The 27,710-nt window shown below is 40.9% G+C and overlaps 1 protein-coding gene across 4 annotated transcripts in view; it reads right to left on the bottom strand.

Annotated features, from left to right (window-relative positions):
• Positions 1–27,710, bottom strand: part of swt1 (SWT1 RNA endoribonuclease homolog) — a 140,556-nt gene that overhangs the window by 75,063 nt on the left and 37,783 nt on the right. For 3 of the 4 annotated variants that reach the window (XM_060829746.1, XM_060829748.1, XM_060829747.1), the window contains 3 exons: positions 20,319–21,729; positions 19,560–19,625; positions 12,156–12,282 (listed from right to left, as the gene is read on the bottom strand). In XM_060829746.1, coding sequence (XP_060685729.1) covers positions 12,156–12,282; positions 19,560–19,625; positions 20,319–21,729 — 1,604 coding nt within the window. The remainder of the gene's footprint in view (positions 1–12,155; positions 12,283–19,559; positions 19,626–20,318; positions 21,730–27,710) is intronic. The other variant, XM_060829749.1, reaches the window with a different exon arrangement.

Here is a 27,710-nt window from a genome sequence, read left to right as displayed (position 1 = left end):
ATAAAATTCTGGAATTAAGAGACTTATGATGACCATAAATCCATTGTCAGTTGTCAGGAAAAACCCATCTGGTTCACTAATGTCCTTTAAGAAAGGAAACTGCCATCCTTACTTCCAGACCCATAATAGACTGTTAACTGCCCTTTGGGCAATTATAGATGGGCAATAAATGCTGGACTTATCCTGTGAATTAAAAAAATACCCAGAGGCCTAGACAGGAGTTCAAATCAATTCAATCATGCATTCAGTTAATTAAATGTCTAGTATTGCTTTGCTTTTTCCTTCCTGCACTATGTATCTTTGTTTGGCTGTCTTAAATGGTGTACTGTGTGTCATTTTCGTTCATGGCCGCAATAGTCCCCACAGTTCACCCGTCAGCACTCCATGTCTAATCAAGAGTATCAGTTTTGAAGTTGAAGTTGAAGATGAAGATGGCAAGCTCTTGCCCCCCATGCAGTATGCCCGCTCTGGTCTAGGAACAGCAGAGCTGAATGGCAAACTCACTGTTGCTGGTGAGTCCAAATTCAAAGTGTTCTAACAAGTTTCCATATAAATAAGTGGAAGGGCATTTTTGTCTTTGTTTTTATCCCATAGAGTTTTTTTTTCAGTTTTCAGTTCCTGTTACTCAGTCATTCTTTGTATATAAGCATAAGTCAGTAATTTCCAGCACAAAGAGAGAAGGTTGTGGGAGGTCAAGGGTCTCAGTCCCAGGAAGTTACTGTGAGAGCTACTCAGTGCAGTGACCTAGGTCTAGCTGTTTCGCTAATGTCCTTCCACCAACTAAGGTAAGAACTGTGGATAAGAGAAAAATGTATATTTTTTTGTTTGAAATGGTAGCAGCCACAGAAAACAATCTGTGCCCATATGCAGCTACACTAAGACAAATAAGTCATACTCCAGCCTTGTGAGGGATGTCCAACAACAAAAAAAGAACCAACTCTGCTAATGGGTTAATGGATTTACTATCCCTGAATTCATATCAACATCCTGGGGATCACCATTGACCAGAAGTTGAACTGGACCAGTTGTATAAGTACTGTGGGTACAAGAGCAAATCAGAGATTGGGAACTGCACAGTGAATAACTTGCCTGCTGGCTGCCATCTACAGGGCAGAAGTCGCAATTTTTTCACGCAGAAGGTAGTGTGTGTACAGAATGTGCTGCCAGAGGAAGTTGGAGAAGCTGGTACAATTACACCATTTAAGAGGCATCTGGATGGGTATATGGTTTCGAGGGATATGGGCCAAGTGCTGGCAAATGGGACCAGATTAATTTAGGATATGTGGTCTGGCATGGACAAGTTGGAGCGAAGGGTATGTTTCTGTGCTGTACATCTCTATGACTCTATCAGTAATGAAAGTGTTGATGGCAGTAAAATCTGACCTGGTACTTTGATATCACCAAGGGAAGGAAATCTGTCATTTGTATGAATTGTCACTGAAAACCTATAGCACATTGGTCAGCTCTTAAATACCCTCGGAAATTACATAGAATGCTGTCCAACAATAAATGCTGGCCTTGTGATGCAAACATCTCATGAATTAACAACAAAGTATGACAAATCTTTCTTTTCATGCCCACTTTTCTTTATATTCCCCTGATCTGTAAATCCTATAGAACAGCTGAGAAGACGAACAACTGTAACTAAGGAAACTTCTATTTCTATCTTTCCAGTCCCAGGAGGCGCACTCCATTAATCGAGTGAATCCTTAACATAGAACAATACAGTACAGAACAGGCCCTTCGGCCCACAATGTTGTGCCGAACATTTGTCCTAGCTTAAGCACCTATCCATGTACCTATCCAATTGCTGCTTAAAGGTCACCAATGATTCTGACTCTGCCACTCCCACAGGCAGCACATTTCTTGCCCCCACCACTCTCTGGGTAAAGAACCTACCCCTGACATTCCCCTTATATCTTCTACCCTTCACCTTAAATTTATGTCCCCTTGTAACACTCTCTTGCACCCGGGGAAAAAGTCTCTGACTGTCTACTCTATCTATTCCCCTGATCATCTTATAAACCTCTATCAAGTCACCCCTCATCCTTTGTCATTCCAATGAGAAAAGGCCAGCACTCTCAACCTATCCTCGTATGACCTATTCTCCATTCCAGGCAACATCCTGGTCAATCTCCTCTGCACCCTCTCCAAAGCTTCCACATCTTTCCTAAAGTGAGGCGACCAGAACTACACTCAGTACTCCAAATGTGGCCTTACCAAGGTCCTGTACAGCTGCAACATCACCTCATGACTCTTGAATTCAATCCCTCTGCTAATGAACACTAATACACCATAGGCCTTCTTACAAGCTCTATCCACCTGAGTGGCAACTTTCAAAGAGCTATGAACATAGACCCCAAGATCCCTCTGCTCCTCCACCTTACTAAGAACCCTACCGTTAACCCTGTATTCCGCATTCTTATTTGTCCTTCCAAAACTGATCCCTGCGGAACTCCACTTGTCACTGGGCTCCAGGCTGAATATTTACCATCTACCACCACTCTCTGACTTCGACCGGTTAGCCAGTTCTCTATCGAACTGGCCAAATTTCCCACTATCCCATGCCTCATGACTTTCCGCATAAGCCTACTATGGGGAATCTTATCAAATGCCTTACTAAAATCCATGTACACTACATCCACTGCCCCACCCTCATCCACATGCTTGGTCACCTCCTCAAAGAATTCAATAAGACTTGTACGGCAAGACCTACCCCTCACAAATCCGTGCTGGCTGTCCCTAATCAAGCAGTGTCTTTCCAGATACTCATAAATCCTATCCCTCAGTACCCTTTCCATTACTTTGCCTACCACCGAAGTAAGACTAACTGGCCTGTAATTCCCGGGGTTATCCCTATTCCCGTTTTTGAACAGGGGCACAACATTCGCCACTCTCCAGTCCCCTGATACCACCCCTGTTGACCGTGAAGATCATTGCCAACGACTCTGCAATTTCCTCTCTTGCTTCCCGCATAATCCTAGGATATATCCCGTCAGGCCTGGGGGACTTGTCGATCCTCAAGTTTTTCAAAATGCCCAACACATCTTCCTTCCTAACAATATCTCCTCTAGCTTACCAGTACATTTCATACTCTCCTCTTCAACAATACGGTCCCTCTCATTTGTAAATACTGAAGAAAAGTACTCATTCAAGACCTCTCCTATCTCTTCTAATTCAATACACAGTCTCCCACTACTGTCCTTGATCGGACCTACCCTCATTCTCATCATTCTCATGTTTCTCACATATGCATAAAAGGCCTTGGGGTTATCCCTGATCCTGCTTGCCAAAGATTTTTCATGCCCTCTCTTAGCTCTCTTAATCCCTTTCTTCAGCTCCCTCCTGGCTATCCTGTATCCCTCCAATGCTCTGTCTGAACCTTGTTTCCTCAGCCTTATGTAAGCCTCCTTCTTCCTCTTTACTAGACATTCAATCTCCCTCGTCCACCAAGGTTCCCTCACACGACCATCTCTTTCCTGCCTGACAGGTACATACATATCAAGGACACGTCGTATCTGTTCCTTGAAAAAGTTCCACATTCCAATGACATCCTTCCCTGACAGCCTATGCTCCCAACTTATGCTCCTCAGATCCTGCCTTGCAGCATCATATTTACCCTTCCCCCAATTGTAAAACCTACCCTTTTGCCCACACCTCTCTCTCTCTCTCCATAACCAAGGTGAAAGTCACAGAATTGTGGTCACCATCACCAAAATACTCACCCACTAACAAGTCCATCACTTGTCTGGTTCATTACTGAGTACCAAATCCAACATGGCCTCCCCTCTGGTCAGACAATCTACATACTGAGTTAGAAAACCTTCCTGGACACACTGCACAAACACCGCCCCGTCCAATCTATTTGATCTAAAGAGCTTCCAATCAATATTTGGGAAGTTGAAATTGCCCATGACTACTACTCTGTGGCTTCTGCACCTTTCCAAAACCTGTTTCCCAATCTGTTTCTCTACATCTCTGCTGCTATTGGGGGGCCAACAAGGTGACTGCTCCTTTCCTATTTCTGACTTCAGCCCATACTACATCGAAAGGCAAATCCCCCTCAAACTGCCTTTCTGCAGCCATTATACCATTTCTAATTAGCAACGCCACACCCCCTCCTTTTTTTACCACCCTCCCTAATCTTACTGAAACATCTGTAATCTCCAACAACCATTCCTGTCCCTCTTCTATCCGCGTTTCCGTGATGGCCACAACATCGTAGTTCTAAGTACCAATCCACACCTTAAGTTCACCCACCTTATTTCTGATACTCCTTGCGTTGAAGTATACACACTTGAACCCATCTGTGTCTGCAAGTATTCCCTGTCAGTGCTACCTTCTCCACAGCCTCTTGGACATCCTGAAAAACAGCTAACCTACTTACTAGACTACAAGTATAAAGGTGTAGGAGTATACATAAGAGGGATATTAGGAGGGCAAAAAAGGGGGCATGAGATAGCTTTGGCAAATAGAATTAAGGAGAATCCAAAGGGCTTTTACAAATACATTTAGGACAAAAGGGTAATTAGGGATAGAATAGGGCCCCTCCAAAATCTGCAAGGCGGCCTTTGTGTAGAGCCACAGGAGAAAGGACAGATACTAACTTTGCATTAGCATTTACTGTGGAAAAGGACATGGAAGATACAGAATGTAGGGAAATAGATGGTGACATCTTGAAAAACGTCCATATTACAGAGGAGGAAGTGCTGGACGTTTTGATGAACATAAAAGTGGATAAATCCCCCAGACCTGATCAGGTATACCCTACATCTCTTTAGGAAGTTAGGGGCCTCTTATTGAGTTATTTGCATCTTCGATAGTCACAGATGAGGTACCGGAAGACTGGAGGTTGGCTAACGTGGTGCTATTGCTTAAGAAAGGTGGTAAGGACAAGCCAGGGAACTATAGACCGGTGAGCCTAACCTCAATGGTGGGCAAGTTGTTGGAGGGAATCATGAGGGACAGGATGTACATGTATTTGGAAAGGCAATGACTGATTAGAGATAATCAACATGGCTTTCTGTGTGGGAAATCATGTCTCACAAACTTGATTGAGTTTTTTAAAGAAGTAACAAAGAGGAATGATGAGGGCAGAGTAGTAGATGTGATCTATATGGGCTTCAGTAAAGCATTCAACAAGGTTCCCCATAGGGAGACTGGTGAGCAAGGTTAGATCTCCTTGAATAAAGGGAGAACTAGTCATTTGGATACAGAACTGGCTCAAAGGTAGAAGGTGGTAGTGGAGGGTTGTTTTTCAGACTGGAGGCCTGTGACCAGTGGAGTGCCACAAGGATTGGGGTTGGGTCTTCTACTTTTTGTCACTTACATAAATGATTTGGACGCGAGCATAAGAGGTACAGTTAGTAAGTTTGCAGATGACATCAAAATTGGAGGCGTAGTGGATAGCGAAGAAGGTTACCTTAGATTACAATGGGATCTTGATCAGATGGGCCAATGGGCTGAGAAGTGGCAGAGAGTGTTTAATTTAGATAAATGTAAAGTGCTGCATTTTGGGAAAGCAAGTCTTAGCAGGACTTATACACTTAATGGTAAGGTCCTAAAGAGTGTTGCTGAACAAAGAGACCTTGGAGTGCAGGTCTCTAGCTCCTTGAAAGTGGAGTTGCAGGTAGATAGGGATAGTGAAGAAGGTAGTTAGTATGCTTTTCTTTATTGGTCAGAGCATTGAGTACAGGAATTGGGAAGTCATGTTGCAGCTGTACAGGACATTGGTTAGGCCACTATTGGAATATTGCATGCAATTCTGGTCTCCTTCCTATCGGAAAGATGTTGTGAAACTTGGAAGGGATCAGAAAAGATTTACAAGGATGTTGCCAAGGTTGGAGGATTTGAGCTATAAGAAGAGACTGAATAGGCTGGAACTGTTTTCCCTGGAACGTCGGAGGCTGAGGGTTACCTTAGAGGTTTATAAAAATCAGGATGGACATGGATAGGATAAATAGACCAAGTCTTTTCCCTGGGGTGGGGGTGTCCAGAACTACAGGGCATAGGTTTAGGCTGAGAGGGAAAAATATAAAAGAGACCAAAGAGGCAATGTTTTCATGCAGAGAGTGGTACATGTATGAAATGAGCTGTCAGAGGAAGTGGTGGAGACTAGTATAATTGCAACAGTTAAAAGGCATCTGGATGGGTATATGAATAGAAAGGGTTTGAAGGGATATGGGCCGAGTGCTGGCAGGTGGGACTAGGTTGGGTTGGGACATCTGGTTGGCATGGACAAATTGGACCAAAGGGTCTGTTTCTATGCTGTACATCTCTATGACTCTAATAACTTTGGAAGAAGTTCCACTCAAGTTGCATACTTTACCAGTACATATCACCATAATACTACCCAATTAACACAATTTTCACCATGCGAAATTTAATCTTTTGAGAGTACTACTGTTTTTATTTTAAAGCAATGGAATGTTCAATCTATTCCAACAAAACTGCCACAGATACTGTCACTGAATCCCCTAATATCAATATGCCTGGGGGGTTACCAGAAGCTGAACTGGACTATCCATAAAAACATTGTGGCTACAAGAGCAGGTCAGAGGCTAGGAATCTTTTGGCAAGTAACTCATCTCTTGACTCCTCCATGGCTTCCACCATTTACAAGAAACGAGGCAGTTGAATGCAGCTAAACACCACTGAAAAGGCTTGACAGCAACGAGGAAATAAACAGCTTGCTTGATTGGCAACACATCCACTACAAATACTCAGCTGTAGTACTTTGCACCATCGTCAAGGTGCACTGCAGAAGTTCACTAAGGCTCCTCAGACAACACCTTCCAAACCCAAGACCACTGCAATCTAGAACGACAAGGATCCATGGTGAAGGATGGGAAAAAAAATCGTGGTTCTAAGAGCTACTCCTTTTTTTGAGGTATTTTAGGTAGTGGAGCTGATTTCCTTGAATTCCAGGAGCAGCAATTATTGTTTTATATGCTGTTGCATTGTTTTGGAACTTTAAGGAAAAAAAGATCAAAACAACAGCACTTTTAAAAGGAGAAAGACAGACAAAAGGCAGAGACCACATGGTCAATGAGGGAGAGAAAGAAAGGAACCTACACTGCTAACTGACACAGCTATGTCAGTTACTGCCTTTGGTATCTGAGTTCATGTATCTCTGGACATCAGAGTGTGTCTAGGAAAAATTAACAAACAGCAAAATTCACAACAGACCGGAGGAACCTACGTGGGAGAGCCCACAGCACAGGAACAGATAAGTTCATAGTTGTTAAGTGTAACCATGCTGTAAGTCTACAATCATGAGTTGAGTAGGTTCTTCCTTGATTATATGTTGTATTAAGATCTGTCTCTTGCTTAAATTTTTAAAATATAAACCATAAATATTAAGTTAAACTGGAGCACTGTTTTTAGAGCAAAACAAACGGTGTTATTTTTTGGGTCTGTAGATTGGGAAGGAGCAAGGATGGCCTCTAGTAGAGTGATACGTTCTTCCTATCGAATGTGGGAGTTTAGGGAGAGTTTCCATGTTACTGATAATTATGTCTGCAAGAAGTGTCTTTGGTTGCGAATCCTATCAAATCGCATGGATCGGTTGGAGTGGCAGATCGAGGCAATAAGGATTTACAAGAGTTAGGGGGTGTGATGGATGGTAGTTATAAGAAAGGAGAAAAGCCTTTAGTCAGGTATATGGGTTACCTCCAGAAGAAGTAGGAGGGATGGGAAGGTAGTACAGGAGTCTTCTGTAGCCATCCCCATTTCAAACAAGTATGCTGTTTTGAAAAACGTAGGTGGTGATGGACTCAGGGGAATGTAGCATGAACAGCCAAGCTTCTGGTATCGAGACTGGCTCTAATGTAATGAGGAATACATCAGGTTCCAAGCAATCAATTGTTATAGGGGACTCTTTAGTCAGAGGTACATAGAGACATTTCTGCAGACTGCAGTGAAAAATCAGAATGGTGTGTTGCCTCCCTAGTGCTGGATCAAGAATGTCTTAGAGATCGTGCAGATGTTCTCAAAAGGGGAGAGGGAACTGCAGGAGGTAATTGTACATATCGAAACTCACGGAATATGAAGGGAAAATGATGAGATTCTGTAGGGAGAACATAGAAAGTTAGGCAAGAATTTAAAAAGGACGTCCTTGATGGTAGTAATGTCTGGATTACTCCCGGTGCTACGAGCTAGTGAGGGTAGGAATAGAAGGATAGAGCAGATGAATACGTAGTTGAGGAGCTGATGCATGAGAGGAGGGTTCACATTTTTTGGATCATTGGAATCTCTTCTGGGGTAGAAGTGACCTGTATGAGAAGGACGGATTGCACCTGAATTGGAAGAGGCCTAATATACAGGCAGAGAGATTTGCTAAATCTGCTCAGGAGATTTTAAACTAGTAAGGTGGGGGTGTGGGACACAGGGAGATAGTGAGGAAAGAGATCAATCTGAGACTGTTTGATTGGCTTCTTTTCTCCCCAAACCAGTCAGGGCAGAGACGAACAAAGCATAGAACAAAGTAGGACCAATAAATTAAACTGCATTTACTTCAATGTGAGGGGCCTAACAGGGAAGGCAGATAAACTCAAGGCATGGTTAGGAACATGGGACTGGGACATCATAGTAATTACAGAAACATGGCTCAGGGATGGGCAGAGCTGAAAATGTGTTGCTGGAAAAGCGCAGCAGGTCAGACAGCATCCAAGGAGCAGGAGAATCGACGTTTCGGGCATCTTTCCTTAAGAAGGGCTCATGCCCGAAAGGTCGATTCTCTTGCTCCTTGGATGCTGCCTGACCTGCTGCGCTTTTCCAGCAATACATTTTCAGCTCTGATCTCCAGCATCTGCAGTCCTCACTTTCTCCCCCAGAGATGGGCAGGACTGGCAGCTTAATGTTCCAGGATACAAATGCTACAGAAAGGATAGAAAGGGAGGCAAGAGAGGAGGGGGTGTGGCGTTTTTGATAAGAGATAGCATTACAGCTGTACTGATGTATTCCCAGATATACATCCAGGGAAGCTATTTGGTTGAAACTGAGCAATAAGAAAGGGATGATCACCTTATTGGGATTGCATTATAGACCCTCGAATAGTCAGTGTGAAATTGAGAAACAAATTTTAAGGAGATTTCAGTTATCTGCAAGAATAATAGGATGATTATGATAGGGGATTTTAACTTTCTAAACATAGATTGAGACTGCCAGTGTTAAGAGTTTAGATGAAGAGGAATTTGTTAGGTGTGTACAAGAAACGTTTCTGATTCAGTATGTGGATGTATCTACTAGAGAAGATACAAAACCTGATCTACTCTTGGGAAATAAGGCAGGGCAGGTGACTGAGGTGTCAGTCAGGGAAGCACTTTGAAGCCAGCAACCATAATTCTATTAGTTTTAAAATACTGATGGAAAAGGATAGACTGGATCTAAAAGGTGAAGTTCTAAATTGGAGGAAGGCTAATTTTGACTATATTTGGGAAGAACTTTCAAAAGCTGATTGGGGGCAGGTAAAGGGATGGCTGTCCAAAGACAATATATTCCAATTAGGAATAAAGGAAAGGCTGGTAGGTGTAGGGAAAGCTGGATGACTAGAGAAATTGAAGTTTTGGTTAAGAAAAAGAAGGAAGCATATGTCAGGTATAGACAGGAGAGATCAAGTGAATCCTTAGAGTTTAAAGGCAGTCGGAGTATACATAAGAGGGAAATCAGGAGGGCAAAAAGGGGACATGAGATAGCATTGGCTGATAGGGTTAAGGAGAATCCAAAGGGTTTTTATAAATAATTAAGGACAAAAGGGTAACTAGGAAATGATTGGGGCCCCTCAAAGATAGGCTGCCTTGCCTATGTGTGGAGCTGCAGGAGACAGGAGAAATACTAAGTGAGTACATTGCATCAGTGTTTACTGTGGAGAAGGACATGGAAGATATAGAATGTGGGGAAAGAGATGGTGACATCTTGAAAAATGTCCATATTACAGAGGTGTTGGTGATGGATGTCTTGAAACACACAAAAGTGAATAAATCCACAGGCCCTGATCAGGTATACCCTACATCTCTGTAGGAAGCTAGGGGAGTGATCCTGCTTCCCTTGCTGAGATGTTTGTATCATCGATAGTCACAGGTAAGGTGCTGGAAGACTGGAGGTTGGCTAACGTGGTGCCACTGTTTAAGAAAGGTGGTAAGGACAAGCCAGGGAACTATAGACTAGTGAGCCTGACGTTGGAGGTGGGCAAGTTGTCGGAGGGAATCCTGAGGGACAGGATGTACATGTATTTGGAAAGGCAAGGACTAATTAGGGACAGTCAACATGGCTTTGCGCATGGAAAATCATGTTCACGAACTTGACTGAGTTTTTTGAAGAAGTAACAAAGAGGATTGATGAGAGCAAAGCAGGAGACATGATCTATATGGAGTTCAGTAACGCGTTCAACAAGGTTCCTCATGACAAACTGGTTAGCAAGGTTAGATCTCACGGAATACAAGGACAATTAGCCATTTGGATATAGAACTAGCTTGAAGGTAGGAGATAGAGGGCGGTGGAGAGTTGCTTTTCACCTCCAGGCCAGTGACCAGTGGCGTGCCACAAGGATTGGTGCTGGGTCCACTGCTTTTTGTCATTTATATAAATCGTTTGGATGTGAGCATAAGAGGTCTAGTTAGTAAGTTTGCTGATGACACCAAAATTGGAGGTGTAGTGAACAACAAAGAAGGTTAACTCAGTGCACAAAGGAATCTTGATGAAATGGGCCAATGGGCTGAGAAGTGGCAGATGGAGTTTAATTTAGATATGTGAGGTGCTGCATTTTGGGAAAGCAAATCAGAGCAGGACTTATGCACTCAATGATAATGTCATTGGGAGTGTTGCTGAACAAATAGACCTTAGAGTGCAGGTTCATAGCTCTTTGGAAGTGGAGTTGCAGGTAGATAGGATAGTGAAAGCGGAGTTTAGTATACTTTTCTTTATTGGTCAAAGCATTGAGTACAGGAGTTGGGAGGTCATGTTGCAGCTGAACAGTACATTGGCTTGGCCACTTTTGGAATATTCCGTGCAATTCTGGTCTCCTTCCTTTTGGAAGGATGTTGTGAAACTTGAAAGGGTTCAGAAAAGATTTACAAGTTCATTGCCAGGTTTGGACTGTTTGAGCGATAGGGAGAGGCTGAATAGGTGATGGCTGTTTTCCAGAGAGCATTGGAGGCTGAGGGGTTACCTTATAGATGTTATAAAATGAGGCGCTTGGATAGAGTAAACAGACAAGGTATTTTCCCTGGGCTGGGGGAGTCCAGAAATAGAAGGCATAGGTTTAGGGGGAGAGGGGAAAGGTGTAAAAGGAACATAAAAGGGCAATTTTTTTCCAGACAGAGGGTGGTGTGTCTATGAATGAGCTGCCAGAGGAAGTGGTGGAGGCTCGTATAATTACATTTAAAAGGCTTCTGGATGGGTACGTGAATAGGAAAGGTTTACAGGCATTTAGGCCAAGTGCTAGCAGATGGGACTAGATTAAGTTGGGATATCTGGTCAGCATAGATGAGTTGGACCGAAGGGTCTCTTTCCGTGCTGTACATATCTATGATAGCAGATATATGGGAACACCATGACCTCTAAGTTACCTCCAATCCTGAGTTGGAAATACATCCCTGCTCCTTTAGTGTCACTGGATTGAAATTCTCAAAATCCCATCCCAACAGCTGTACCTACTGCAAATGGTTGAAGACAGAAGCTGACCACCACATCCTCAAGGGCGACTAGGAATGGACAATAAATATTGACCCAGCCAGCACCCAGTAAACAAAGAAACAAAATGTGGAACTTGGTAAAGACCAGAAATTTGACTATGCATACTTAACAAAACATTTACAACTCTAGTTGAAATAATTTTCTTTAAATCTCTGCACTGATAATTGTTCATTTTCTTAAACTGGGGAAATTACAAACTGCATGAATACAAACACAGAAAACACTTTCTTTCTAAGTATGATGAAGCTTAAAATTTGCCAAACTTCCTAATAATATTAGAAAATGCTCGCTAACTGTTGTTATGAGCTAAAATATTTCTTTTGGTTTTCTTAGTGGAAAATATCAATTGTAAAACATGCTATTTAGAAAAAGAGCAGCGTTTATCGAGACAATATTCTAAATAAAGGTAAAGAAGGGGAATAAAAAGGATGAAATAAATGATAATTTAAAGTGTAACTTACTTGAGAATATTTTTATTTCCTGAGGTGGATCTATATCCATGCTCGTCAACTCTCCATAGCTCTGTCCCAGTTCCACCTCCAAGACTTTCTCATGTCGAGCTGTTTGCAGCTCTTCTACTATCTCCATCTTTAGTGAGAGAAACAACTTTTAGTGTTCCAATGCAAAATGAAGCAAAAATTTCTGATATAGCCATGAGACTTAATATCCATTGGAGGATTATCCATTCTTAAAACAAGGAGTACTTGTTATTTTTAGTGATCTTAAACATCAGATTTGAACTGCCATAAACAGAATTGCAATTATAAGTCCACGATCTAAAGATTTGTTCCTCAGTTTCAGTCATTTGGAACACAAATTCCAAATAAACCAACATTCTTCACATGGAAAAGGAAGTATAGTTTGCCAGAGTCACAAGTGCAAATACTGAACAGTTCAACAGGTTGTAATTCCATGATTCCAAGCAGAATACAACAATTGACAAGGGAATTCTCTGTATGAACAGTGTTAGTCAATATATTTACCTCCAAATGCAATCAATGATGTTTCAGATAGGACTTAATACATATACAATTAGTTAAAACATTAATATAGTATGGGTCACCAATACTGAATCGCCTTTAGCCATTAAAACTATCAATGTTTTATGGCCATTTTTAAAAGTATATATACAATTGTAAAAAACTTTGTGAGTTGAAATAAAATAAAACAAAAAATCTCAACAGCTCCTTTCCATGCTAATTCCATATGCCCAACCTTATACAATCCTATCAAAACAGAATTCATATAATCAGTTACTTGTTTCTGCAAAAATATTTACATATATATTTAACGGTACTAATAGTTCCAAGGCCTGTCTGAGATGGAGGGATTGATTGGGTTATTGTTGGCAGTCACATCTAATTAAGGGAGCTACATTGTATGTGAAATACATCAAGGGATTTTTTTCAAAGCAATACTTAATTTTCCCATTCATATGGGATAATTTGCTTTGTTAAATTGAAATCAACTTTCTTCAATAACTGGATTGATTAAAATTATCAGACAAATTTGTAACCCCTCAATTTCCAGGGAACTTTTATTTTTATGTTATATCATAATGTGCAAATTATGCTGTAATGTTGCACCACTGACATCATGAGTTGGCTGTACAAACTGTTTACTTTTGATTAGCTTTACTTCGCAGAGTAGTTCAGGCAGATCAGTTGCCTCTGTTCAGTAATTGAGAGGAAAGGAAAAGGATATCTTTGATACGTTGTCTGCATGAAATCAAATCTTTAAACATTGATCTTTATTAATATTCAAACTAACACTGACATTATACAACTACTTGGCAAATGTCATGAGTTTGGAATATTGTGTGGTTCTGCTCCCCACACTATAGAAAGAATGTGGAAGCTTTGGAGAGGGTGCAAAAGAGATTTACCAGGATGCTGCCTGAATTGGAATGTATTAATTCAAAGGAAAAGGTAGGCAAATTTGGATTGTTTTCACTTGACATTGGAAGCTGAGCGGCTACCTGATAATTTTATATAGTTTTAAAAGAGACACAGATAGGATGGATAGTCAGAGTCTTTTTCCCAAGGTGGAAATATGAAATACGAGGCTTAAAGTCAGAGGGAGAAAGTTTGAAGGAGATGGACGAGGCAAGTTTTATTTTGAGAGAGTCTTGGAGTCCAATAGCACAGAGACAGGACCTTTGACCCAAACTGGCCCATGCCAGCCAAAATGTCCATCCACACTAGCCCTACATCCTTCTAAACCATTCCTATTGATGTACTTGTCCAAATGTCTTTGAAATATTGTTAATGTACCTACCTCAACCACTTCTGCTGGAAGCTCATTATGTGCATCATCCTCTGTGTAAAAAGGTTGCCCCTCAGGTTCCATTTTATTCTTTCCCCTCTAACCTAAAATTGATGTCCTGTCATCTTGAATTTCCCAACCCTGGGAAAAAGACTGAGTGCAAACACCTCATCCATGCCACTCATGATCTTATACATGTCTAGAAGATCCCCACTCAGTCTCCTATGCTCTAAAGAAAAAGGTCCTAGCTTGTCTAACCTCTCCCTATAACTCAGACCCTTGAGTCCAGGCAACATCCTTGTAAATTTCTTCTGCATTCTTTCCAGTTTAATCACATCCTTCCGATAACAAGGTGACCAAAACTGAACACAATATCCAAATGCAGTCTCACCAATGTTCTGTACAACATAACTTCTCAACCTCTATATTCAATGCCTGATTGATGAAGGCTAGTGTGCCAAAAGCCTTCGTCACCACCCTGTCTACCTGTAACTCCACTTTCAGAGAACTGTGCACTTGAACTCAGAGGTCCCTCTGTTCCAGATTGGTAGGTGCCTGGAACGTGCTGACAGGGAAGATGATAGAAACGTATCATAGCAACATTTAAGATGTATTTAGGCAGACACATGAATAGGCAGAGAGTAGAGAAGGATATGAATAATGTGCAGGGCAGATGGCATTGGTTTAGAATGGCATCATGGTCAGCAGAGACATGGTGGGCCAAAGAGTCTGTTCCTATGCTGTACTGTTCTGGGTATCTATTACGTATTAATACAAAATTATTACATTACATTTCAAGGCAAGAAAATTCAAAAACAAACTCAAACTTCAGTTTGTAAAAAAAGGGATTCCTTGGGAAGTTCAGAACATCTCTAATTTCGAACTAAGTAACTAACTACAGCTTGCAACATACTTGGGTCAATTCAAAACCAGAATCTGTCTATTGAGAAATTAATCTTAAATAAAGAGTCAAATTTAGTAGAAGAGCAAAGCCAGCTATGAACTGTCTGCAGGATTTGCTTATAATTGCTTTTGCATTAATTGTAATGTAGCGATAGACTCCTTGTTTTTCAGATATGACCAAGCTAGAAGTGAATGCGACATCTTCTCTGGGTTCATCCTTGAAAAGAGATTAAAGAAAGATCATGGACTGTCCCAGAACTGGCAGTTAATATTGTCTTTATTGGTGATAAGGGAAAATGTAGCTGCACCATCTCTGGGCTACCTTAGCATGTTGGTTGTTGCCAGTTTGGCATGAATAGTCTTTGAAGCAGGCTGGACCAAATTGCAGTGTTTGCCTCCACAAGTCCAAACTTTCCTGCAATGGTTTCCCAATGGGCCGCAATGAAGGTTTTTGTAAGGGCCTTTTTAAGGGTGCTTGTGTTGTTTTCACCGATAACCTTTCATTCACTTGCTCTAAAACAGTTCCTGAAGGAAGATCAGCTGATAGAATGTGGGAGAACTGGGCTGCCCATGTAAGTTGAAGTTTCTGAAAAATAATTGCCACGTTGCTGTGCCCAAAACAAAGAAGACCTACATCACTCATAACTGTCTTGCCACTGAAATCTCATGGCAGAACTCAGGTGTCTTTGGTAGAAGCGTAGCACAGTTTTGATGAGGAGCACGTACCAGAATCAGAATTCTGTGCCACACAACAGGGTTGAGTTTAATCTTACATCTCAACCTGATGCCATACTGCTTCTAGACACTATCATGGAGTTTGTCTTGGGAAGAAATTGTTCTTTGGCTACACCGACCAATATCGCTGTCAATCGTGGCATCCACAGACAGAACATTGCCAAGATCAAAGAATTTCTCTACAACCTTAAGTTGGTTCCATCAACAGTTGTGTCTGGTGCTCCATTATGTGTGCTCAGTGCTGACTGAGACATAAAAACAGTCTCTTTAAGCCTGAGAATATGACCAAAAGTTTTGACAGCACTCAGGCATTTGTTCACCATTAATCAAACATCCTTAGAGAGCACCTTCCAAAACCATGACTATTTCCATCAAGAAGGACAAGGGCAGCAGACACATGGGAATACCATCAGCCGCAAGTTTCCCTCCAAGCTACTCACCGTCCAGACTTAGAAATATATCACCATTTCCTTCATTATCACTGGATCACAATCCTGGAATTCCTTCCCTAACAGCGTTAAAGAGTTTACTTATAGCACATGGCGTCCCATCACGTCTCACAAGTGAAGAAAATAAATTCTGGCAATTTCCTTGCTGCTGGCAGCTAAGGCACAGTCATCTCCATACAGAGATTATCCAATAACTGCTTCTGACTTCGGTGAAAGTATGCTGTTTGGAGAGAGTGAAGAGTTTTCTTGAGTGGAATCTAATGTCAATGACTGCAGGTCTGTTCCTGATGGTTTCCTTATGCACTGCAGTAACAGCAAGATTGAAGAGTTGAGGGAGCCTTGATAAACACTTGGTTTACAGAGTTGGTTACCACAAAGGCATCAGACATCTTGCCACAGGCCCAAATACTGTAGGATAGTATGGCTGAACATAAGTACAAGGTTTTCACAGGGACCAGGTTGATTCTCACAGGGCAAAAACTTTACTTAGTTCCAAGAGCAGGTCCCAATGTTACTTTCTGTAGTTTTCTTCTCAATGTCTTGCTGTAAACACCATCTCAGTTGTCCCATTGGATCACTTTGAACAGGTGACTCCAAAAGGACAGCTGCAAGGCTGTTTAGTTTAATACGATCCTGGAGTTGAAACATAGCACTTTTTATTTTACATAGAAGTTGCCATAGTCCTACCAGACCACAGGGCTGCTCTCTCATAAGCAAGAGATGGCTGGTGGTTGTTTAATTAGGTCACCGCACCTCATGAGAAGGGAGAGGTTGAGAAGATGAGCCCTTCATGGTAACCTCAGCCAGTGCAAGAATTGAACCTATGTTCCTAGCAACACAGATCAACCACCCAGCCAACTGACTTCCTTGTACCAACCAGCAAAGTAAAGCTGGAGCTGAACATTCAAACTGATCAAGGCTAAAATTAAAAATAAAAAAAAGTACAATGAGATACAAGCACTTTTTAGCAAATTCATTAACAACGTGTTTATGGTCAAAATATTTTCTCTCTTCCTCTGGACATCAAGTCTCCCTCTTAACTGGAGTACAATCATGAAATCTTTATTTTTGATGATTACACAGCAGTGCACTAGGAGTCTCAAGAACTACAAAAAACTTTAAATTTCTTGTTCCAATTAATTTATATTGGTCTCATGTCGCTGATTTAAACTGATATTGCTGTTGTGCTTTGAATTTACCAACAAGAAAACAGTGCAGCTATACTTCAACTTGCATGCAAAAGCTGACTGAAAGAGGAAATGAAAATAGCAATTACTAAGGGGTCAAGGATAAACTCCTCCAGTGACTAGTCATACCTGTCAGGAATATAGCTATTTATGATTATTGGAGGCCTCTAATCATAGCCTATAAACATTGGTGCAAGAAATATTCCTCAAAGTGTTTCATGCTAAATATTATCAAACACTTACCAAGAATCTATCCTCCGTGGAAAGTGAGAAATTAGGCTTTTTGCGGATAGTTGCATTCAGCTGCATTTACACTTCTAAAAATGAACCAGCCCATGACAGCCTACCTCATATCCTGAATAAAATTAGAATTTGGTAGACGAGTGTCTGATAACATTCATGCAGGTGGACAGCGGAATTGCTTCACTGGTGGAGTGCAGCAATCCCACAGACACCTGGGAATCACTGGCCCAACACTGTTCAAAGTGGAGGAGCAGCATCTGGGAAGACATCGAGCACCTCGAGATTTGCCATCAGGAAAAAAAATGGAAGCTGGAGCAAAAACAGCAAAAGCAACGCACTGCCACAGCAATGCCCCACCAACCCCTTCTTGTGACCACCACTTGCTCCAAGTGTAATACTGACTGAGGTAGCAGCATCGGTCTGTACAAGCCATCTATGGACTCTGAGAGTGTAGGTGAGTCATCCTTGTCCGCGAGGACTGCTGATCAATGAACATTCATACAATGGCCTTGTGTAACCTGTGCAAGGCAATATAGAATCAATAATAGATCCAATTTATACTGCTTCCTCAATGTTGCAAATTCACAGACTACTTAACAATCATTAAAATCAGAAAGTTTGAATCATGATAACTCTTAACGTAAATCAGTGTATCTAAAAAACATTCCATGCATCTTGTAAAGTAGTGCCACTTACTGTGAGGAAAAGAGAAATGAACTCAAGCAGTTTTATATTTTTCTCCATTTTAAAGAAAAATTGTAGGCAGGTCAACAATGGCTGAAGATCACTGACCTTAGGGACTTGAGAGAACAGAATTCTTTTTAACATGGCTGAGATTGGGTTGAAACAGACCAAATAATAATTGTAAAAGTTGTTTTGCATTAATAACTATATTATTAATGGTTCATTACTATTTTTAAAACATTTTTTGAAACCAATAAGACAAACGTATTTATAGATCAATTATATACTAAATAGCTTACATCTATGGAAAGAACTTTAAGCTTTTTGTAAAAAGTAACTATGCAGTTTAATTCAGATGTAAAGTTTCAATGCAGGAATAAACAAAATCTTAAAATCATCTCCAGGAACTAAGTTCAGGGCAGCACAGTAACAATTTAAAAAGTAAGTTTTGAAACAGCAACATCGAGCAAGCAGTATATCTTGAAGGTGTTGAATCTGGATTATCCTATGCAGGTAATCCAAAACTATAGTATGATGATCATAATTTTTTTGTTTGTGTTTGCCTACATTAGGCTTTCAACTTTTTGTGTGACACGATTGGTCAGCAAGTTTGGCTATTAACCGAAAGGTTGGTAGTTCGAGACAAGCCAGAGATGGCATAAGCACTGCATTCACTTTTAGGGATGGCACAGTGGCTCAGTGGTTAGCACTGCTGCCTCACAGAACCAGGGTCCCAGGTTCAATTCCAGCCTCGGATGACTGTCTGTGTGGAATTTGCACATTCTCCCCGTGTCTGCATGGGTTTCCTCCAGTGCTCTGGTTTCCTCCCACAGTCCAAAGATGTGCAGGTCAGGTGAATTGGCCATGCTAAATTGCCCGTAGTGTTAGGTGCATTAGTCAGAGGGAAATGGATCTGGGTGGGTTACTCTTTGGAGGGTCAGTGTGAACTGGTTGGGTCGAAGGGCCTGTTTCCACACTTAGGGAATCTAATCTAATCTTAAATGAAACTGAAATAAGCGTCTTTGTACTGTACCTAAAATTTAGTGATCCACTCACGTAAAAAATTTTGAATAACAATAACCAAAGTTCAACCGTACTTTCCACAGGAAAGATTATTCATAGAGAACATAGAACAACACAGCGCAGTACAGGCCCTTGGACCCTTGATGTTGCGCCAACCTCTGAATTAATCTAAACCCATCCACCTACACTATCCCATCATCATCCATGTGCTTATCCAAGGATTGGCTGAGTTAACTACATTGGCAGACAGGACATCCCATGCCTTCTCTGAATATAAAATCTCCCTCTGACATCTGTATATTATTGATTCTACTGGTTTTACTGAAGATCGGCAGTCATACTAATCATTGGATGCCTTGTCAAAAAAAAAACCCACCTTTTGATCAGTATCCATATCCACATTATCTGGTAAAGTGGTAGATGAATTCAATCTTTGAGTATCCTTAAAGGATTAAAATATAGTAAAAACAGGATTAACTGGGTACAATGTTTCATTGTAACCATCGTTAGCAAAGTGGTTTTTAACTTAAGCTGCATTTTTCTGAATAAATATGCTCACAAGTTCATTTAGCTCTCGATTAGCTAATTTTAAAAGCAATATACTTGAATCTTTTACCAAATATCTAACATCTGTTGCACTAAATCATATTCTTTTGTATAATATACACTGAGTTCAGAAGAGCTACGCAGTCACAAAAACAGGCTGGAGTTTATAAATCTATTTGATACTATGGAAATCAATACAGCGAAAAACTAAATGCTAAATTGTAACAATAAGGTCAGTAGTATATTATAGTCAACATCAGTCAATTAAAGGCAATTACAGCGACTTTTTAGTTACTGATAGAGAAGAAGATATTGATCATAAATATGAATGTGCTTAACTAGAAAGGGCTGTAAAAGAATCATTGGACACTAATGCATTTTGAAAAGCTATCTTATGTTAAGCATTTCAATTCATTTGCAGAAGTAGCATCACTGAGGATTACTGTGATTTTCCAAATTAAATGCTGTGGCTCAAGTGGCCTGCTAAATCGGGACATACTGCATTGCTGGTCTACTTTACCTATTTAAAAATCATTATAAACATTAGAATCCAACAATCAGATAAGGAAAGGAAATAAACTTCTATTACCGGTTGATGTGCAAACAGCACATGATCCTGCTCTTTCGGAGTAGATTTTGTTGCATTGTCTGAAGATTGACCTTTTGACGGAGCAGCACTTGAAGTTAATAACTTTTGAGAATTACTCTGTGACAAGGCATCAGTAGCATAGACCTTTTTAAGAATTTTAAAACTATTAAACTTTTTAGCTTGTTTTGGAGTTCCAAATTCCTCAACTTTTTCACAGCTTGGTGATAATACTGCCACATCAGTTGTCGCAAAGAGTCCAGACTTCGGAGTTAAGTCCGAATCTGTGATTTCACACTGATGTTCTTGTGGATATCCTGATTCTCCTTTTCTTTCGCGAACCAATTTTGTCCTTTCAGGATCATTACAGGACCTTAATGACTGTTCGTAATTCTGACGAAATGATTCAGAGCTTTTTTGCTCCTTAGAAATTACATTTGGGTTTTCAACCCCTGTGGATTTTGACTGATCACTGGGTTTTCCCGAAGTTTTGACTAAGCAAGATGCCGTTCTGACTGTGCTGGACTCATTGCCAGCCTGTTCCAATTTTTTAGATTTCTTTCTGCGTTCTCTCAAGCAATTAGATATTTTATTGCACCTCTCCCAAATAAGAGATTCTGGAATTTTTGATCCTTCACTCAAATTTCCTGTATTTTTGACAGGTTTCAGGGGTGCGCTGGTTACTTTCCACACATCAAATAATTTTCCAGAGCTACTAGGCTTTTCCTGTAACTTCACAAGCATGTCAGATTTTTCTTTGGAGCTATCTAGTTCTTCAATGTTTCTTAGAACTTCATGCGATTCCTTAACATTTTGTTTTAGATCTGAATAATTCATTTTCATATGCAGCTCTGAAGATTTTGCCTGTTCTTTGGTTTCAATCTTCTTCTCTCTTAATTCATCACTTGAAACAGTGAGTTTGCTTGTTCCGTGCAGAGTGTTAATTGTACAGTACTCATTTCTGTCCTTTGCATAATGATTTCCAGTAGCCTCTTTAGCTTCTTGTAAATATATTTTGCTTACATAGTCTTTAAAACCAGTTTGTAAGCATTCAAATGAAGAGCAACTTGCTTTTGCCTCCAACAACTTGAGATCTTCTTCCTCAGTTGATGGCACTGCTTTGTGTTGAAGTGCATGTCTGCAGAATTCAGAACACTGACATATCTTACACCATGACAATTCACCTGTACGATCTGTTGAGCAATAAGTAGGTTTTGTAGTTGTGGAAGTTTGGTGCTTCTCTCGGCTATTTTCTTCATGTGAACGTTTCTTGTGTTTTTTCTTTCGCTTTGATTTGCACTTGATTTTTTCAGGATATGAAGAGGATGTTGCCACTGAAAAAGCTGGGTCTTGAACAGGAGCATCCTTGAACTTCTCCAGTCTGATTATATGCTTTTCCTTCAAATGCGACAGTCTATATAGATAAAGAAGAAAAACAAAATAAAGACCCTAACCACTGGATTACTTAAGAGATGTTTCTAGTACTTAGCCAACAAAATGTTTGCAACACTAGAAAATTCAAGAGAACAAGATTAAGCCATTATCAAAATAACAAAGTAAAAGCAAAACAAAAAGTGCTGGAGAAACTCAGCAGGTCTGGCAGCATCTGTGGAGAGAAAAACAGAATTAATGTCTCGACTCCAGTGACCCTCCATCAGAACTTTTGTTAATTTTAGTGCTCATTTGTTTCTTAAGCTTTTGTTTCTTAACTGTACAGAGTCGCATGGAAAGACAAGCAGAATGCCTTCCAAGTCATCACACCAAATGTCAAGAGAAATTCAATAGCAGTCTGTCATTAGTAATGTAAGAAGCACATACTTTCTATTATCATAACTACTCAGCCATATTTTAGTGTTACTATTTCACCATTACATTTTCTTGACTGGCTGTAAGTAATAGAGCCACAAAATCAGAAATGAAGAAGTCAGACACATAAAAGTAGCTATAGACTATATGAATACACATAAACAGTGAGAAAATTGCTCATTAAAAACCACCGGTAGCTTCAGAAGACAATAAATCTGAATGAGAAATTTTCAAAACCTATTTAAATCTTGAAATCTAATGAGATCATTTCACAAATTTTAAAAAGCTGCCATTTACCACTCAGTTATCATAAGGTTTTAAAAATTTTAAAACACATTTCACCAAATTTCATTGAATTTATTCATTCGATTATGATATGTGCTTTTCAAAAACTTCACTAAAGCTTTTAATTAAAGACCCCAATTTCATCTTGAAGTATGTGCTTGGGCACAGAACAAAGGTTGTAAGCCAAAGGTAGCTGCGATAATTTCACTAGATATGCCAGTAGGATAGAATAGTCATTCCAACTGTCGAAATATTTGTCATCAGCTTTCAACGAGTAGTCATGCTGTTATTTCTAGAAGTAATTGAGGCTGGAACAGAGAGCAATCAATCGTAATCTTGTAAAAACTAAACATCAATTGTAGTGTCGCTTTACGTTTGAATTATAAATGCTGTCAGGAGAAAAGTAAAATTGTCCCACTGTTGACAAGTGTTTGAGAGGTTTGAAAAGAGCCAAATTTAAACTGGATGCAGGAAGGTTTGCAACTAAATTCTTAAGCTAAATAAAAAATGAAAGCACTGCGGATGCTGCAAATCAGAAACAAAAACAGAAACTGCAGGAAAAGCTCAGCAAGTCTGGCAGCATCTGTGCAGAGAAATCAAGTGCATTGACCCCGCCACAGAACTCAGTCAGTTCTTGAGCAAGGACCCGAACTGTTACCTCTGATTTTTCTTCAGATGGTGCCAAATCTGCTAAGCTTTTCCAGCAACTTCTGCTTTTGTTCACAACTTCTTAAGCTGCCCACCTGCAAACCAAACCTTTTAACAGAACCTGCTCTTCCGCCAAACCCAGGGCTCGATCTATAAGTTTCTTGGAAATATGTTTTACTTTCATTTCCGGCTTCCCTATCGTTTGTCCCATTACGTTTCTCTCCTCTGTGAACACATACATGCTTTATTATAACGTAGAAAAGTACAGTATAGAACAGACCCTTTGGCCCATGGTGTTGTGCCAAGGATTATTCCTAATCTAAAATAAAATAACCTAACCTACTTACCCTTCAACTCACTGCTGTCCAGGTGCATGTCCAGCAGTTGTTTAAATGTCCCTAATGACTCTGCTTCCACCATCACTGCTGACAATGCATTCCATGCATTCACAACTCTGCATAAAGAACCTATCATCGCTGACGTCTCCTCTATGCCTTCCTCCTAATACCTTAAAATTATGACCCCTCGTGCCAATCAATCCTGCCCTGGGGAAAAGTCTCTGGCTATTGACTCTATCCAAGCCTCTCATTACCCTGTATACCTCGATCAGGTCACCTCTCTTCCTCCTCCTCTCCAGAGAGAAAGGTCCCAGCTTAGTCAACCTCTCTTTGTAAGACAAGCCCTCCAGTCTAGGCAGCATTCTGATAAACCTTCTTTGCACCCTCTCTAAAGCCTCTGTATCTTTCCTATGATAGGACGACCAGAACTGGACACAACATTCCAAGTATGGTCTCAGCAGGTCTTGTAGAGCTGCAGCAAACCTCACAATAAGACTCTTAAACGCTATCCCCCTGTTAATGAAAGCCAAAACACCATATGCTTTCTCAACAACCCTATCCACTTGGGTGGCAACTTTGAGGGATCTATGCACTTGAACACCAAGATCCCTCCACACTACCTAAATCTTGCCTTTAATCCTATATTCAGCATTCGAGTTTGACCTTCCAAAATGCACCACTTCGCATTTATCCAGGTTGAACTCCATCTGCCATTTCTCAGCCCAGCTCTGCATCCTGTCTATATTGCGCTGCAGCCTGCAATAGCCCTCGATACTATCAACGGCTCCTCCAAACTTGGTGTCATCGGCAAATTTACTAATCCACCCCTCAACCTCCTCATCCAAGTCATTTATAAAAACTACAAAGAGAAGAGGTCCATGAATAGAGCCCTGCAGGACGCCACTCACCACTGACCTCCAGGCAGAATACTTTCCATCTACAACTACTCTCTGCCTTCTGTCAGCCAACCAATTCTGAATCCAGATAGCCAAATCTCCCAGTATCCCATACTTCCTGACTTTATGAATGAGGTAAAAACAATGACTGCAGATGCTGGAAACCAGATTCTGGATCTGTGGTTCTGGAAAAGCACAGCAGTTCAGGCAGCATCCAATGAGCCTACCATAGGGAACCTTATCAAATGTCTTGCTGAAATACATATACACCACATCTACTCTCGACCTATTTCGGCACCTCCTCAAAGAACTCAATAAGATTTGAGAGCCACGACCTACCCCTCACAAAGTCATGCTGACTGCCTTTAATCACTCTATACTTTTCCAAATAGTCACAAATCCTAACCCTCAGAATTCTTTCCAAAACCTGGCTGACCACAGACGTACGACTGACTGGTCTGTAATTGCCAGGGATTTCCCTATTCCCCTTCTTGAAAAGAGGAACAACATTCGCCTCCCTCCAATCATCCAGTACGACTCCTGTGGAGAGTGAAGAAGCAAAGATCTTCACCAGCAGCTTAGCAACCTCCTTTCTCGCTTCCCGGATCAACTTTGTATAAATCTGGTCTAGCCCTGGGGACTTGTAAATCTTAATGTTTGCCAAAATTTCCAGCACATCAACTTCATCAATCTTAATCTGTTCAACCCTGTTTCCCAGCTCCTCAAAGTTCTCTCTAATCAGAACTATGTCAAATCATGAAAAACACTTGTATTCAATTAAGTTGACATTAGATGTGTGTTACGCTCTTCTAGCTTGGTGCATTAGGCCACAGTTTGATCATATTCCTATTGCCTTCATCATCTGCCTCTTCCTCATCTCAGGACTGTACCCAGTCACTACACATTTATCTGAAAATAGAGACATGATCCAAAAATATTCCAAATGCAAGTATGCTAAATTTCACGATCAGAACAATTTAAGTAATAGCCCTGATCGCAAATTTTTATTACAGTAAAAGTGATGATTGACAAATCAACTCTGATTGTCTGAAGCAATGCTGCAAATTTATTGCACCAAACACCCCACTGTCCTATGGCCGAACACTTCAACTCCCCCTCCCACTCCAACAAGAACATGCAAGTCCTGGGCCGCCTCCACTGCCAAATCCTAGCCACCCATCGAGTGGAGGAAGAACACCTCATCTTCCGTCTTGGGATCCTCCAACCACACGGAATCAATGTCATAGAGGCATAGAGATGTACAGCACAGAAACAGACCTTTCGGTCCACCTAGTCCATGCCAACCAGATATCCCAACCCAATCTAGTCCCACCTGGTCCATATCCCTCAAAACCCTTCCTATTCATATACCCATTCAGATGCCTTTTAAATGTTGCAATTGTACCAGCCTCCACCACTTCCTCTGGCAGCTCATTCCATACACGTACCACCCTGTGTGAGAAAAAGTTGCTCCTTAGATCTCTTTTATAGCTTTCCCCTCTCACCCTAAACCTATGCTCTCTAGTTCTGGACTCCCCCACCTCAGGGGAGAGGCTTTGCCTCTTTATCCTATCCATGCACCTCATTGTTTTATAAACCTGTATAAGGTCACCCCCCTCAGCCTCCGATGCTCCAGGGAAAACAGTCATATCCTATTCAACCTCTCCTTAAAGCTCAAATTCTCGAACCCTGGCAACATCATTGTAAATCCTTTCTGAACCCTTTCAAGTTTCACAACATCTTTCCAATAGGAAGGAGACGAGAATTGCACGCAATATTCCAAAAGTGGCCTAACCAATGTCCTGTACAGCCGCAACATGACCTCAATACTCTGACCAATAAAGGAAAGCATACCAAGTGCCTTCTTCACTATCCTACCTACCTGCGATTCAGAGGTAACCTTCTTCGCTGTCCACTACACCTCCAATTCTGGTGTCATCTGCAAACTTACTAACTCGACCTCTTAGGCTCACATCCAAATCAATTGTGTAAATGATTAAAAGTGGACCCAGCACTGATCCTTGTGGCAATCCACTGGTAACAGGCTTCCACCTTTCTTAAACAGTGGCACCACATTAGCTAACCTCCAGTCTTCCAGCACCTCACCTGCGATTTATCGATGATCCAAGTATCTCAGCAAGATGCCCAACAATCACTATCCTTGCTTCCCAGAGTTCGAGGGCACTCCTGATCAGGTCCTGGGGATTTATCTACTTTTATGCATTTCAAGACAGCCAGCACTTCCCCCTCTGTAATATGGAAATTTTTCAAGATGTCACCATCTCTTTTCCCTACATTATATACCTTCCATTTCCTTCTCCACAGTAAACACTGATGCAACTTACTTCTTCAGTATCTCCCCCATTTCCTGCGGCTCCACACAAAGGCTGCCTTGCTGATCTTTGAGGGGCCCTATTCTCTAGTTAGCCTTTTGTCCTTAATGTATTTGTACAAACCTTTTAGATTCTCCTTAATTCTATTTGTCAAAGCTATCTCATGTCCCCTTTTTACCCTCCTGATTTCCCTCTTTAGTATATTCTTACGGCCTTTGTACTCTTTAAAGGATTCACTCGATCTATCCTGGCTATACCTTACATATGGTTCCTTCTGTTTCTTAACCAAACCCTCAATTTCTTTAGTCAGCCAGCATTCCCTACACCTGCTAGCTTTTCCTTTCACCCTAACAAGAGTATACTGTCTCTGGACTCTCATTATCTCATTTCTGAAGGCATCCCATTTTCAGCCGTCCCTTTACCTGTGAACATCTGCCCCCAATCAGCTTTTGAAAGTCCTTGCCTAATTCCATCAAATTTGGCCTTCCTCAAATTTCGAACTTCACCTTTTAGATGTGGTCTATTTTTTTTCCATCACTATTTTAAAACTAATAGAATTATGGTCGCTGGCCCCAAAGTGCTCCCCCACTGACACCTCAGTCACCTGCCCCACCTTATTTCCCAAGAGTAGGTCAAGTTTTGCACCTTCTCCAGTAGGTACATACACATACTGAATCAGAAAATTTTCTTGTACATACTTAACAAATTCCTCTCCATCTAAACTCTTAACACTATGCCAGTCCCAGTCTATGTTTGGAAAGTTAAAATGCCATATCATAACCACCTGTTATTCTTACAGATAACAAATCTCCTTACAAATTTGTTTCTCAATTTCCTTTTGACTGTTAGGGGGTCTATAATACAATCCATATAATGTGATCATCCCTTTCTTATTTCTCAGTTCCACCCAAATAACTTCCCTGGATGTATTCCCATGAATATCCTCCCTCAGTACAGCTGTAATCCTTTCCCTTATCAAAAATTCCATTCCCTCTCGCCTCCCTTTCTACCCTTCCTATAGCACTTTTATCCTGTAACATTAAGCTGCCAATCCTGTCCATCCCTGAGCCACATTTCTATAATTGCTAT

Source organism: Hemiscyllium ocellatum, chromosome 9, assembly GCF_020745735.1.
Source record: "Hemiscyllium ocellatum isolate sHemOce1 chromosome 9, sHemOce1.pat.X.cur, whole genome shotgun sequence".
NCBI classification, from domain to species: domain Eukaryota; kingdom Metazoa; phylum Chordata; class Chondrichthyes; order Orectolobiformes; family Hemiscylliidae; genus Hemiscyllium; species Hemiscyllium ocellatum.
The sequence above is the reverse complement of the archived record's forward strand: the minus strand, read 5'-3'. Positions and strand labels throughout refer to the sequence as shown.